A 13444-nucleotide genomic window follows, 5' to 3' on the forward strand; every position below is an offset into this window, starting at 1 on the left:
CCTTGTCACACATTTTTGGGCAGTTTTCACATTGGCAAAATAGAAGATAGACCTGCGTTACAAAAAAAAAAAAAAAATATATATATATATATTTATAGAACCGTCAAGAATCATCCAAAAAATAACTACATACAAAAAGAATGACAACCAAAAAATTATAATAATAATAATAATAGAATGATTTTAAAAAAATAAAAAGACAACCCTTGCGTGTCCTAAAAATAAAAAGTGCAACCGGACCTTTTCTGTTTATTTAACTTTGCAAACTGAATACTGTTATTTGGGAAGGACTGTTGAAGAACAGCTGGGCTTCCTCCTCCCAGCCGCCACAGCCGGGTGAAGAGTTAAAGCTATTCTGTAAACATCGGAGTTTCCTCCTCTCCGCAGTTTCACACCCCTCTTCCTCATCATTTTCCTCGTCGCCCCCTTCTTCCCCACCCCTCCCGACCCCCTGTGTTTTCGGCCACCCTCCCGCCCCGCCGTCCTGCCCTCTCCAGCCAGCAAGCAGCAGCCTCTCCTTCCCCACCCCAACCCCGTGCGCCCCATCGGATCCGTTATTAAATAAAAAGCTTGATTTAAACAAGTTTAAAGTCCTTAAAAAGCTGCGTTGGGGTGGAGGGGAGGGCTGGCCGCCGCAGCGAACCAGGTGTGGCTAGGAGAAGATGTGGATGGCTTGCGTGGCGGGAGTGTGGCAAGCGGGGCACTCGGGCTCGGCCTTGCCGCAGATGCGCATGGCGCACTCCATGCAGAAGAGGTTGTGGCCGCAGGGCACCAAGGCGGCGATCACCTCGCTCTCGAAGCACACCATGCACTCGCGGGAGCTCTTACGGTGCCCGTCGGAGCTGCTGGAGTCGGTGGGTGAGCCCGAGGCGGCGGAGACGCTGCCGGGCAGGGAGGAGGAGGAGGAGTAACCGGTACTGTTGGAGAAGGAGGACAGCGAGCCTTGGGTGGGCAGCCAGGACAAGGTGCTGACGGGGTCGCTCTGGATGCGGCGCGCTAAGGGGTGGTCCAGGGTCACGCTGCCGCTCTCGGGGAGGGTGGGCGAGTGGCGCGGCGTGGCCGTGCCGCTGTTCCGTCTCTGCAAGCCGTTTATGGAGGAGCAGCTGCTGAAGGCTTGCAAGGGGTTGCCTGAGCGCTCAAAGGGCGACCAGATGGTGGTGGGTGTCGTGAGGTCGAGGGCCAAGAAGTCAAAGCCGAAGTCGCACTCCTCGGAGCCCAGCGGGGCCGGGGGCTCGCTGAAGGTGAAGCCGCTGCTGGTGCTGTAGGGGCTGGTGGGGCTGGCGTCCGCCACCCGCCCGCTGTAGTAGGACTCGGTGGAGGCGCTGCCCAGGGAGCTGAGGCTGTCGTTGCGGAGGGTGGCCGAGGGGCGGCGGGCAGGGTGGGGGGCCTTGGCCCACAGGCTGGCCGGGCTGCCCTGCAGGTCAAGGCAGACGTCGGTGCCGTTGGTGTGGAAGTCGTTCTCGGCGTTGACGTCGATGAAGGAGCCTGTCCGCATGGTGATATGCGCCTCGATCTCCTCCCTCGCCCGGTCCACGTTCTCGGGCATGCCCGTCACCTCGAAGACGGGCTCTTTGTCCCGGCTGGGCGTCACGATGTAGGTGTGCGTCTGCTGTTGGATCCGCTTGATGGTGGCTCCCTTGGGCCCCACCACCAGCCCCACCACACGGTACGGGACCCTCACCTGGATGGTGGTCTGTCCCGGCAGGTTGGGGGGCCCCTGCATCGCTCCCGTCAGCCCGTTCACTTTGTTGCGTGTTGCCCGGATCATGGAGAAGTGCTCGGCGGCCGAGAGGATCTCCCTTTTCGCCATCTCCACGTCCTCCTTCCTCCCAGTCACGATGAAAACGGGCTCCTCGCCCCTGACCGGTGTCTTAATGTACGTGTTGGTCTTGGCGCGCAGGGCTTTGATTTTGCAACCTGCAGAGCAAGGAGGGGAAAAGAATGACACGTCAAAGCTGAGACCTTGCAGGGACCCCCTGCCCACCCAGGATGGGGAGATGGAGCAGGAACCAGCAGGTCCTTTTGGTTCTGCACCTGCAGCACGGACACCCTTGGAGAGAGGGGACCCTCCCGCCTCGAAGGCAGCCACAGGCTCACAGCTCAGTGCTGAGGGGCTGCACCGGCTCGTCCAAGACACACCAGGCTCCTGAGGGCTGGGGTAACGCGTGGGCAGAGAGGGGCCGGGGCAGGCAGCCACGGGGGCACCTTCCGGAAGCTGGATTTACCCAAAAGGTGTTTAAGGAGGTGCAAGGGAAAAAAAAAAAAGATACTGAAGATGGAAGGGAAGGAAAAGGCTCGTTTGGATCCTGCACGTTTGCACCACTCAGCCAGCAGCTAAACCCGAGAAACAGCCCTGGCCGCACCCCAACAGCGGCAGCGATGGCCCCGGAGGGACAGGGGAGCTGGGACAACCCCGTGCACAGGCACCCCCCCACCTCGTTCTCCCTGTTCTGGAAAGACCTGCTTCCCCCGCGCGAGGAACATGATTCAACAGGCAGAGTCCAGGCTGGGACGCAGGAGAGCGGGGCTTCGCTGCCAGCTCTGCCGTCACCTCGCACAGCCCCGGGGCCAGTCCCCTGCCCCCTCCCTCCTGTGGGCTCCGGCTGCGAGTCCCTGCGGTGCTTGGCCAGCAAAAGGCTCCTGCTCTCCTCTGGGACTGGTCGTCGCTGCTCTCACCGAGGAGCCTCCTCCAGCCGCAGCACCGCTCCCCGCAGCCCCAGCCCTGCTCGTTCCATCCTCTGCCCGCGCTTCATTAAACCCACACGAGCCAAGGCGCATCGCCCCAGGAGCTCAGCCCGGCTGGGCACCCTCCGCTCCCGGCACACGAGGGCGAGTGACCCCATCTCCCACCTCCCACACGCCCTGAGCTTCGCAGGGCACCCAAAGCAAAGCCGGGAACCCGCAGGGATGGAGCCTGCGTGATCAGAGCCCCGAGTCCCTGTCCACTGCGAACGCTGCTGCTGCAGATCCGCGTCGATAAACAGTCGCGCACTGGTGGGGAGAGCTCGACTCCTCGCAGCCGCAGCCAAGGCAGCCGCAAGCGCCCGGCTGGCTCCTCCGCAAACGGCAACCCCGGGGCACTGCTCCTCCTCCTCCTCCTCTTCCCAGCTGCTCCCTGAGGAAGGGCAGGGCTGCTCTTCCAGCTGCAAGGCTGGAGAAGGGAGAGCCCCAAAGGTTGAAGAGACTCAGCTGGGGCTGGGGTGGTGCAGGATGTTCAGGCAAGTCTGTCCCAACCTGGTAAATCAATCTGCGCTCGCTAAGAGCTGGAAAGCAGAGCCCTAACGGGGGCCATACTGGTCCTGGAGACACCAGCGCGGTGCGTTGACCCGGGCGTTAAGCATTGTGAATAACAAGAAGTTAAAAACTGCCAAAGTAAGTGGGCAGCAGCTGTCCTGGCTGTCACAGCCCGGCTTTCCTGCAGCACCAGCCCCTCCGATAGACACATCCAGGGAGCCAACACCAGCATCTCCAGACACTTCCTCCAAAAAAACCTCAAAAGCAGCTTGCACAGCCCCTGCCTGGCTCTAGGCTGCCTTGGGGTGCTGGCAGCTCTGCACGTGCCATACCTGCTGCCTGCAAAGGTCCCAGGATTGGAGGGGAATATGGGAGGGGAGCAGGCAGATAGAGCTGGGGAGGCACGAGACCTAGAATCACAGACTGGTTTGGGTTGGAAGGGACCTTAAAGATCATCTAGTTCCAACCCCCTGCCATGGGCAGGGACACCATCCACCAGACCAGGCTGCTCAAAGCCTCATCCAACCTGGCCTTGAACACTGCTGAGACCTGCTGAGATCTCCCCCCTTCACACAAGCCAGGCTGAAAGCATTCGAAGGCCACCCCCGAGCACTTGTTGCAATCAAACGTTCCTCCCCGCCTTGCATCGCCCCAGGGATTCACTCCTGGCTTGGGGCAGTGCAACAAGCCCAAATTCAACCCTTCGTGTGACCAGCCGGGCTCGGCCAGGCAGAGGCAGGGCTGGCGATGGCACAGAGCTGCCCCGGTCCACAGAGCCGGAGAAGCCTCTGAGCAGCCGTGGGGACATGAGGAGGAGGAATGTGGGTGGAGAAGGGTTTGTCCAGGCTTTTCCTAATTTAGGACAACAACTGGAAGATGTATTTATGGCTGGGGGCATATGGTGGGGAAAGCAACGGCCCAGTCACTGGGGCAGGGCAGAACCAGCAACCATCAAAGGTGAAGGTTTTTTAAGCATGTACCAGCTCCTGCGAGGCTGTCCAGAGCGAGGTGCCTGCGACTCCCATGTTTCCCTCCCAGATTTATTCTGGTACCCGCTATAAGCTCTCCCCCTGCTCCACTACTTGGCAAATCGGGACGAACACGGTGGCAGCGGCAGGGGCTGGGCTGGGAGCCACCGTGGGGCTCTGCCGGTGCCCCCCACGGCTGCCAGCCTCACCCCCAAGGTCCGAAATTCGCCCTTCACAGCAGGAAGCAGCAATTTCAAGATCCAAAGGTATCGGCAGCTGCCAGGAGCTGCGAACAGGAGCAGCTCGGGAGCCGTGTCCCGCGGGGGGTACAGCACAGCGAGGCTCTTCTTCGCCCTGCTCCACCGTGCCGGCTGCAGCGGCGGGACTGAACTGATGCTACGGCAGCACGAAATGGAGGAAGAGTTTATCCAGCTGCTTCTTTCAAGCCCTTCCTAGGGGCAAAGCCAGAAACTTGGGTTAAAAATTAAAGGGGTGCCTGGCTGGGCCAGCTCCACCCTCCTCTAACAAGCAGGGCAGGAACAACGCATACAACCTGCGGCTGCCGGACGCTGCCGGGGCCACCGCAGCACAGCGAAACGCACCACGGGGCAGAGCTGGTTTTTCCAATCCTGGCGTAAAAGAGGAGGGCGGCAGGTCTGGGGCAGCGAGGGATGCTGGCTCGCCCCCCTGCCTGCGGAGCCATGCGGGGAAACATCGCGGAAAAGGAGGCATGGGCCGGGGAAGGCGCTTGCCTTGAGGCCACGTGCTGGCACCTGCACCAGGAACTGCACTCGAGGAGCCTCCGTCATCGTGACACACCGGCGAGTGCTCCCGGATGGGTGCGTCAGGGACGTGGTGGGAGCAGAGCTGGGACAGCACCGTGGCCTCACCCAGGGAATAAACCATCCTGCTGCTGCCCCCAGTCCCAAACTCCACCCAAGTCACCCCTCGGCCGTGGGGATTCCCAAGGCAGCAGGTCCTAAAAGCCCCGATGGGGAAGGATGGGCAGCGTCCGCGGGCTGAGACTCAGTAAAGCATTTACACCCCCAGAGCACAGCGAGCTACGGGTCTGCAGCACCAGGGACCAGTGAAGAGACACAACCTCACAGCAGTACAACCCCTGTCCTCCATCCCATCCACGCCCTGGAGAGCTGGTGGGCAGAGGCCGCTCCTGCCCACGCTTGGGGAGATGCTGACGCCATGCCAAGCCCCCCAAAGCCATCCCAAGGGCCAGACGTACTCGAACCGCACGACACGGGTGGTTTAACCAGCAACCTGAAACTGGGGGAACGATCCGCACCAGTATCATAGAATAGAATCATAGAATGGTTTGGGTTGGAAGGGACCTTAAAGATCATCTAGTTCCAACCCCCTGCCCTGGGCAGGGACACCTTCCACCAGACCAGGTTGCTCCAAGCCCCAGCCAACCTGGCCTTGAATACTGCCAGGGAGGGGGCAGCCACAGCTTCTCTGGGCACCCTGGGCCAGTGTCTCACCAGTATGAGACATTTCAGGCGAGTCTCCACAAGCCCCCACGCAAACACACTGTAAAAACGCCGTCCTGGATGGCTGCATCCCTCTGAATCACAGAACCGTTTTGGTTGGAGAGGACCTTTAAGATCATCAAGTCCAACCATTAACCCAGCACAGCCAAGGCCACCACTAACCCATGTCCCTCAGCACCACATCTACACGGCTTTTCAACCCCTCCAGGGATGGGGACTCCACCACTGCCCTGGGCAGCCTGTGCCAGTGCTTGACAACCCTTTGGGTGAAGAAATTGTCCCTGATCTCCAATCTAAACCTCCCCTGGTGCAACTTGAGGCCATTTCATCTCGTCCTGTCACTTGTTACCTGGGAGAAGAGACCGATACCCCCCCTCACTACACCCTCCTTTCAGGCAGTTGTAGAGAGCGAGAAGGTCTCCCCTCAGCCTCCTTTTCTCCAGACTAAACCCCCCCAGGTCCCTCAGCCGCTCCTCATCACACTTGTGCTCCAGACCCTTCACCAGCTTCACTGCCCTTCTCTGGACTCGCTCCAGCACCTCAAGGTCTTTCTTGCAGTGAGGGGCCCAAAACTGACCCCAGGATTCGGGTACAGGGGGAAGTCGGTGCCGGATCAAGCGCCGTACCTCAACCCAGCGGCAGCGGTCGGCATTCCCATGTTTTCCCTTGCTAAGTGCCAGCTCGCAGCATTAATGAGGAGGGAGGAGCAAAACAAGGTGCCAGACTTGCTACAAGCCTATAAACAAGGTGGCTTTAGAAGCACTTTTCAGATCCAGAACAAACCACCTCCAAACCCGCAGGCGGTGGGGGGCAGATCCAGGGGTGCTGCAGCCTCAACAAATCCCTTCTCAACACCAGAGCCTGGGGTTCACCGAAGCCCAGGAGAGGCTCAGTGGCCGTGTCACAGCTCTTTGGCAGAGCTCCGAGTCCCCGTGGGCCAAACTCATCATGACAACCCTTGGCCATGCTCAGCTGCAAGCGAACACCCTCATTGCGGGGGGTCTCAAGCACACGTGACCCCCACCGAGTCGCAGCCCCTCGCGCCACCACCCAGCTCTGCCTGCAGAGATGGCACCGACGGAGGGGTACGAGGTGGATGCTCCTCTCAAACCCTCCCATCTCCAGACTGAACACCCTTCTCTCCCTCCCGCTGGTGCCAGCTCTGAGCTGCTCTCTGCCCACCCCACACGGCTCCTGGCACGCTCCGCTCCACAAAGCCGCCCCACAGAGCCACGGTGCCCTGGCTGGACCCGTCCCACCTGCCCTCGGGCTCAGAAGTTACTAGTTTTGGACAAGAAACAGAATCCCAGGGGATTGTCCCCGGGATGATGTGGTGACGGAGGCAGCACCCCAGGAAAGGCAGCTGCTGTCCCTGAACATCCTCTCTTGGCACCATCCAAGAGAGGACCTCTGAGGTCCAAGAGAGGGCTTCCTGCCCTCTGCCAGGAGCCCCAGTTGGATCAGGGCTGCGACCATCACAAGAGCCCATGAACACCAGTACAGCGCAGGCTGGGGCAGCGGGCTGGGAAGCACCTCTCCATCCTCTGCTCTCCTGTTGGTACCCAGGCAAGAAATAAGAGACCCGACAGAGCTCATTCACTCCCTGATCCCCAGCACAGCCCGGGCAGCGCCTGCTTTGACATAAGGTGGCCTCCTCCACGTAAGGAAGACAAAGCCAGCCGATCCCCTTGGCCAGACCACATCTCCGTCTGCCCAAAGAGCTTTGCGCTTGCAGCACCCAGCTCCAAGCTATGAAAAGCCAAGAATGAGCCGACAGAGCTTTTCTGGAGGAGCCTTTGATGGCATCAACCAGGAGGACTGTGTCCATCACAGCCTCCGCAGCTCGGGAGCCGGCTGATGCCTTGCACCCAGCCCTCTGGAGGGTGCTACCTACTGCAGAAAGACGTTGCCCTTCCTCTTCCCCAGCATCTCCTGACCTCAGATCCGGCGTTAAAAGCATTCCCAGTCCCCTTCGTTACAGGCAAACGGCACAGGATGCACCAGGACCGGGGCCAGACGTGGAGGAGAACACGTTGCACCTCCACCGCGTCTCATCCCCCCTCTCGCTGAGCGTTTCTTCCCACCTCTCTGCAAACAGTAATTAATTCATCCTCGCAACCACACTGCGGGAGGCAAGCACATCACACCTTTGTTTCTTCTCCAGACGCCGGGAAAAGCGAGGCAGGGAGGCTGGGCTCTTTGCCTCGGGCCAGAGAGGAGGAAGCCGGGGCCAGAGCCAAGATGCGCAGGCAGATACTTCAGCGATCGGATCAATCTGTGCGACTGACTTCAGGAGTTTCTGGCTCTGCTACGGACTCAGAGAGGCGGGAGGAGGCGGCCAGGTCAGCCTCAAAGGATGTGGCGTGATGGGTAGAGGAGAGCAGAGAGCAGCAGCCCAGGGCTCAGAAACATGAGAGGGTTCATCGCAGCCCTGACAATCCACCACAGGTTTTCAGATGCTCAGGCTGGCCCAGAAACTGAGGCCTGTGGTCTCCCTGTGCATCCCAGCTCTGACAGGGAGGAGAGCTGCTGTATTTCACCCTTCCCCGGATCTCCCCTTCTACCATCCCAGCGTCTTCTCTAAACAGCAACTTCCCCAAATCCTTTGCCAAGCTGCTAACGGCCCCTGCGTGGGGCAGGTGGGGAAGCGGAGCCCAGGACAGGACCATGGCTGGCTCCGTCCCACAACAGGCACGCGGCGTAGGAGAGGAGGGTAGAGCCCAGGGCTCTTGGTTGTACCTCTTGGCCTCGTTGGGACAGAAGCTTCTGGAAATGAACCTCCAAAGCCGGGACACCAGCAAGCTGGTGTACAGCCACATCATCCCGCCAGAATCACAGAATCAATCAGGTTGGAAGAGCCCTCTGGGATCATCGAGTCCAACCATTGCCCTGACACCACCATGTCAATTAGACCATGGCACTAAGTCTTTTCTTAAACAACTCCAGAGATGGTGACTCCACCACCTCCCTGGGCAGCCCCTTCCAATGGCTAATGACCCTTTCAGTAGCCATGTGGGCAAGGAGAAAACAAGGTGCAGATCCTGGCTGGCAGATGCTGCTCTGCACCATTGCTGATGCCCATCTGGACAAGGGGTCACGGCAAGCACCTCTCCAGCTCAGTTAAGAAAACACAGATTTGCTTTATACAACAAAGATTTACCTGCTGAGCCACTGCTGCTCCCTTCTGGGAAGGGTTAAATTAGTGGATCTGGAGGAAATTGAAAAAAAAAAACCAGGAGAAGTAGGAGAAATAGAGTCTGTCCCAGCTCAGCCTGCGCAGGACAGCCCTGCAGTGGTCTGACAGGAAAAGCGCTGCCCCAGCTGCCGGGACCTCCCAGCCACGTCCCTGCTCACCCCAACGGCAGCAAGGGGCTGCCAGGCTCTGGGGACAGAAGGACCGGTCCCAAAGCGCCCCGAGAGCTGCTCCTCAGCACACGGTGTATGGGGAAAGAAACCCAGCCTCGCCCCAACGCAAGAGCCTTCCAGGGCACCCCATATCCACGTCTTCATCCCTTCCTATGCACCGAGTGTGGCGGCACCACTAGCACCCGCTCCCCGGGTCACGGCTGGGCTGGGTAGCACAGGGAAGGCAAAGAGTGACGGGGACACGGTCTGAGGGAGCGCGACCCAGCTCCGCAGCAGCACATCTCACCACCCAAACGATGCCAGGCCCGACGAAGTACCCCAAGGCTCAGCTCCACGCTGCTGCGCAGCCACAGCCCCGCTGCCACGGGGCTACCGAAGACCAAGGGAGACTCTCACGGGGGGACCTGGGGACCAGGAGGACACAGGAGGCAGCACGGGTGCAGGAGGATGAGGTGAGCGAGAAGGGCTCTGCTCATTTTCGAGTTCAGTGTGAGACCCAGAGGGGCGGGCAGCTGCAAATGACCTCGGTATCGCCCCTGCTCCGGCTGCACCCGCCTCGCGTCCCTGATTTAAAACAGCTGCCGGCAGCACCGGAGAGCAGCCAGAGCACAAAGAAACTACGCTGACAGCCCTGTCCCCTCGGATACTGCCCAACCACACCCCCCGCCAGCGAGAACCAGGGGTGCCAAACGACGATCCCCCCCCTCACGCCAAAAACCCAGCACAAGGGGGTCACAGCACAGCGTCCAAACAGGCCGGGAGCTGCAGAAAAGCCAAGACCAGGAGAGGGGAAGGAAACACATGGGGGAAATCCCTGGGGAGAGCCGTTCCTGCCGACGGGCCGGGGCAGCAGCAGGCAGCTCCAGCACGTCACTGGCCCTAGGTCCCCTCCGAGCCCACCAGCAGGACACAGTGCCCCCCAGCACCCTTCCTCAAGCTGGTACAGTAATTTCTTTTACAGCTCTTTTCCAGAAGCCCCATGAGCCCACGGAGCTTAGCGAGCACCCAAACTCTGCATGAGGTGTCTAGGGCAGGTACCCAGGTGCCCATTTAACTCATCGGGGTGCTGGAGGTGCAGCACTGGGGCCTCATCACAGCCGAAACACCCAACCCCAGCTGCTGCGAGAAAGGGTGCGACCAACAGCTCGCTGGCCCGAAAGCAGCCGTTCCTCCAACCTCCTCCAACTCACAGAGCCAACGTGTTTCCCAGCAGAGGCCAGACCCCGTCACAGGTTTGCTTTCAAGTTGCCGGACCCCAGGGTTCTGCAGAGCCCACCGGCAAAGCCCCCAAATCCAGGTCCCCATCCAGCCCAGGGAGAAGCAGGATCCACCCGAGCAGGATGCGGTGCCGTGCCCCTCTCCTCCAGTGACACTGTGGGCTTCGCCACGCTGCTCAGCAACCCCGGCCGGGCTCGGCAGCTCGGTGGGACCCCACGGCCGGGGCGGTGGGACCGACGAGGGGTGCACGGAAAGTTGGGAGGCCGGGAAGCGGGGCCGGCTGGGAGGCAGCGCAGGCCAATGGGAAGCGCAGAGCATGATGTCACCGCGCTCATCACAGCATGGCTCTGGCTAACAAAGAGAACAATGAGGCTGCCCAGCTCCCCGCTTCCCCCCAGGAAAAAAAACGCCCCCCCAGCCCCTCGCCCCGCAGCCCCCTGGTTGGGGAGGGATGGGAGCTGTGGGAGCCAGGGCAAGGCTGGGGTGCCAGAGCCCTGCACGGTGAAGACGCCCCAGAGGTCACGGTCCCCGCGAGCTGAGCTGCCCATCGCCGCTGGGATTCCTGCGGGCAGCGGCTCCCTTCCTTTTTATTTTATTTTATATATTTTTTTAAAATCCTCCTCCCTGGGTGTCTTGTCTTTTTTTTTTTTTTTTAAGAAACGGTGAAACTTTGGTTAAGGGTTATTTCAGATTTCCTTGAGACAAAGCCCACGCCAGGCACACCCACCCCGGGCGAGGGCTGGGGCTGAGGCGTTCCCCGGGTGTCCCTTTGTGACAGCTGAGTGCGAGCGGGGCTCCGTGCCCCCCCGAGCTTCAGCCACCTCATAAACGAGCGGATTAATTATCATTTATACACTAAGGCTGAGATATTTAATATCATTGACATGCCAAGTCTGAGATAGAGGGGAAAGGAGGAGAAGAGAGACTCAACTACAATAAAATCACAGCTTTCGCCTGCACTTCGTGCCCTGCCTGCTCCCACGGACTCCCGTGGCACCCGGGAACTTTCCGTCTGCACAAGGTGTTTATCCCCCCTCCCCCCGTGCCGTTTTGCTGCCCTATAGATGTTTAATTAATATTTACAGTTGAGGAAAGGCACAAAGAGGAGCAGCTCGTCCCTGAAAGCCAGGGCCGAGGCGCGGCCGCGGGAGGAGTTTTCAGGGCCGCGGGATCTCTCGCCGTTAAGTTTCCGCCTCTGCGCTGCCGGGCACGGAGACAAAAAAGCCCTAAAACTGACCCGAATGGAGCGGGGCCGGGCCGGGCCGGGGCAGCCCGCGGGAGGCGGCGCCGCCGCAGCCCCGGGGCAGGCGCGGGGGTGGACAAAGGGGGGGTCCCCGCGGGGCGGGGGTTACCTTGGCGGCCCACGATCTCGGCGACGTGCTCGGAGCTGGGCACGGGCACGCACTCGGTCATGTTCACGCTCTTCTTCCTGCTGCCCAGGGCGGCCAGCGGCTCGGCCAGCAGCGCGCCGGGCGGCGCCAGGTGCGGGGCGAAGTTGCCGAAGGCGGCCGGGGGGGAGGCGGTACCGGCGGCCGGGGGGGAACCGCCGCCGCCGCGCTCCCGAGCCTGCAGGCCGCCCGGCCCCGCGCCTCCCGCCGCCGCCTCCGGCTCCTCCGGCCCCGCGCCGCCCGCCTCCGCCGCCCGCAGCCCGCGCTCGCCCGCCTCCTCCAGCCCCAGCAGCGAGAGCTGGTCCAGGGCGAACCTCAGGGCGGCGGCTTCGTCCTGCACCGGCGGCCCCTCCCGCTCGGGCTCGGGCTCCGCCGGCGGCGGCGGCTCCTGCCCGGAGGGTGGCGGCGGGCTGAGCAGCGCCAGGCAGCGCGGCGGGCCGCGGGCGGGCTGCCCGCCCTCGGGCTGGTAGATGGAGCCGGGCATGGCGGCGGGAGCGGCGGCTGGCCGGGATGGAGCGGAGCGGGCCGGGGCGGTGTCGCTGCCCGGTGCCCGCTGCCCGCCGCCTCTCTGCGCGCCCCCCGCCGCGCCGCGCGCCCGCCCCGCCCCGACGTCAGCCCGCCCCAACAATGGGCCGCGCCCCGCCGCGCGCATGCGCCCGCCGCACCCCCCGCCCCGCACCGCCGGGCGGCCCCGGCCCCGCCCCGCCGGGCGCGCGGCCCACGCGTGTCCCGCTCCCACCGGCCGCGCCCCGCGCGGGGCCGGGCCCGGGCTGGAAGCGACTCGTCGGGCCGGGGGGCACCGCACCGCCCGGCTGCACGGCGGAGCCCCGGCACGACGCCCCTTCCCTCCGCAGCTCCAACACCGAGCGGTTCCCGGCGTGAAGGCACCGCCCGGAGCCTTAAAAACGATGCCGAAATCGAAGAAGTCGGGCTCGGGGCTGCCGGCTGCGGCTCTTCGGTGGTTCACGCCACAGCACGCTCAGTCCCCGGTGCGGCCATCGCTCCCACCCTCCCTCAGAAGTAACAGACGAGTCCAGTACCGACTTGTACGAGCCCTTTATTGACCAGCGGGGGGTGTCTCCCAGCAAAGAGCAAAACCAGAGCAGCAAAAGCATCTGCTGTTCCCCTCCTCCCGGCTCCAGTTTATCAGGCACTCAAGGGGATGGAGCTACAGCACAGCTATGCTTTGGGTACCAAAAGGTATTTCCTTCTTCCCGAGTTACAAAAGTTAAGAAAACATAAAATCTTTGTCCTTTCTCCCACCTTTTTCCCCTTGGTTCTTTAGCTCCTGTTTTGCAGAGGTTATTTCTGTTCATCCCACGCAGCAGTCATCTGCTTCTGCTTCAGACAGAGCCGCACCACCTTCAGCAGCTTCGATGCCCCAAGACCACAGGGATCTCACCCACCTTCCCAAGCCTCCCTCACCAGAAAGCCACCACAGCAGATCCCTGCTGGGATGGTTTCTCCCCCCACAAAGGCAGCTGGCTCACAATTCCCTCCAAATCATTCGTTCCACCTGGGCCACTGCTCTACAGGGACCTTCCACAGACAAGAGCTTCAAGAAACCCTTCCTGGCAGCGATGGCACAGCACACTGATTCACAGTAACAACATTGAGACCATCAACTCACCCACTACCTCAAACACCCAGATGCTCAAATTCCACACGTCCTATTCTCAAGCTTCATTTTCTCCACTTCCACATAATTGTCTTTCCCAATCGCTGTCTCTGGGACTAATTCAACCATTCGGCTTGGGATTGTTTT

At 61.3% G+C, this 13444-nt stretch overlaps 1 protein-coding gene across 1 annotated transcript; it reads right to left on the bottom strand.

The window, feature by feature from the left end:
* Positions 1-511: 511 nt before the first annotated feature.
* MEX3D (mex-3 RNA binding family member D) lies at positions 512-12235 on the bottom strand. The gene is made up of 2 exons (XM_068420706.1): positions 11644-12235; positions 512-1917 (listed from the first exon to the last, which is right to left on the bottom strand). Exons 1-2 carry the CDS (start codon positions 12161-12163, stop codon positions 653-655), a joined length of 1785 nt encoding a protein of 594 aa, XP_068276807.1. The 5' UTR covers positions 12164-12235; the 3' UTR covers positions 512-652.
* Positions 12236-13444: the final 1209 nt, after the last annotated feature.

Source organism: Nyctibius grandis, chromosome 31 (genome assembly GCF_013368605.1).
Source record: "Nyctibius grandis isolate bNycGra1 chromosome 31, bNycGra1.pri, whole genome shotgun sequence".
Taxonomy (NCBI): domain Eukaryota; kingdom Metazoa; phylum Chordata; class Aves; order Nyctibiiformes; family Nyctibiidae; genus Nyctibius; species Nyctibius grandis.

What these genes read in the sequence shown, in the direction of transcription:
- MEX3D (XM_068420706.1), bottom strand. Translation starts at nt 12,163, where the DNA reads ATGCCCGGCTCCATCTACCAGCCCGAGGGCGGGCAGCCCGCCCGCGGC. An exon ending in CGAGATCGTGGGCCGCCAAG is followed by an intron (nt 1,918 to 11,643) that starts GTAACCCCCGCC and finishes CTTGCTCTGCAG; the next exon opens with GTTGCAAAATCAAAGCCCTG.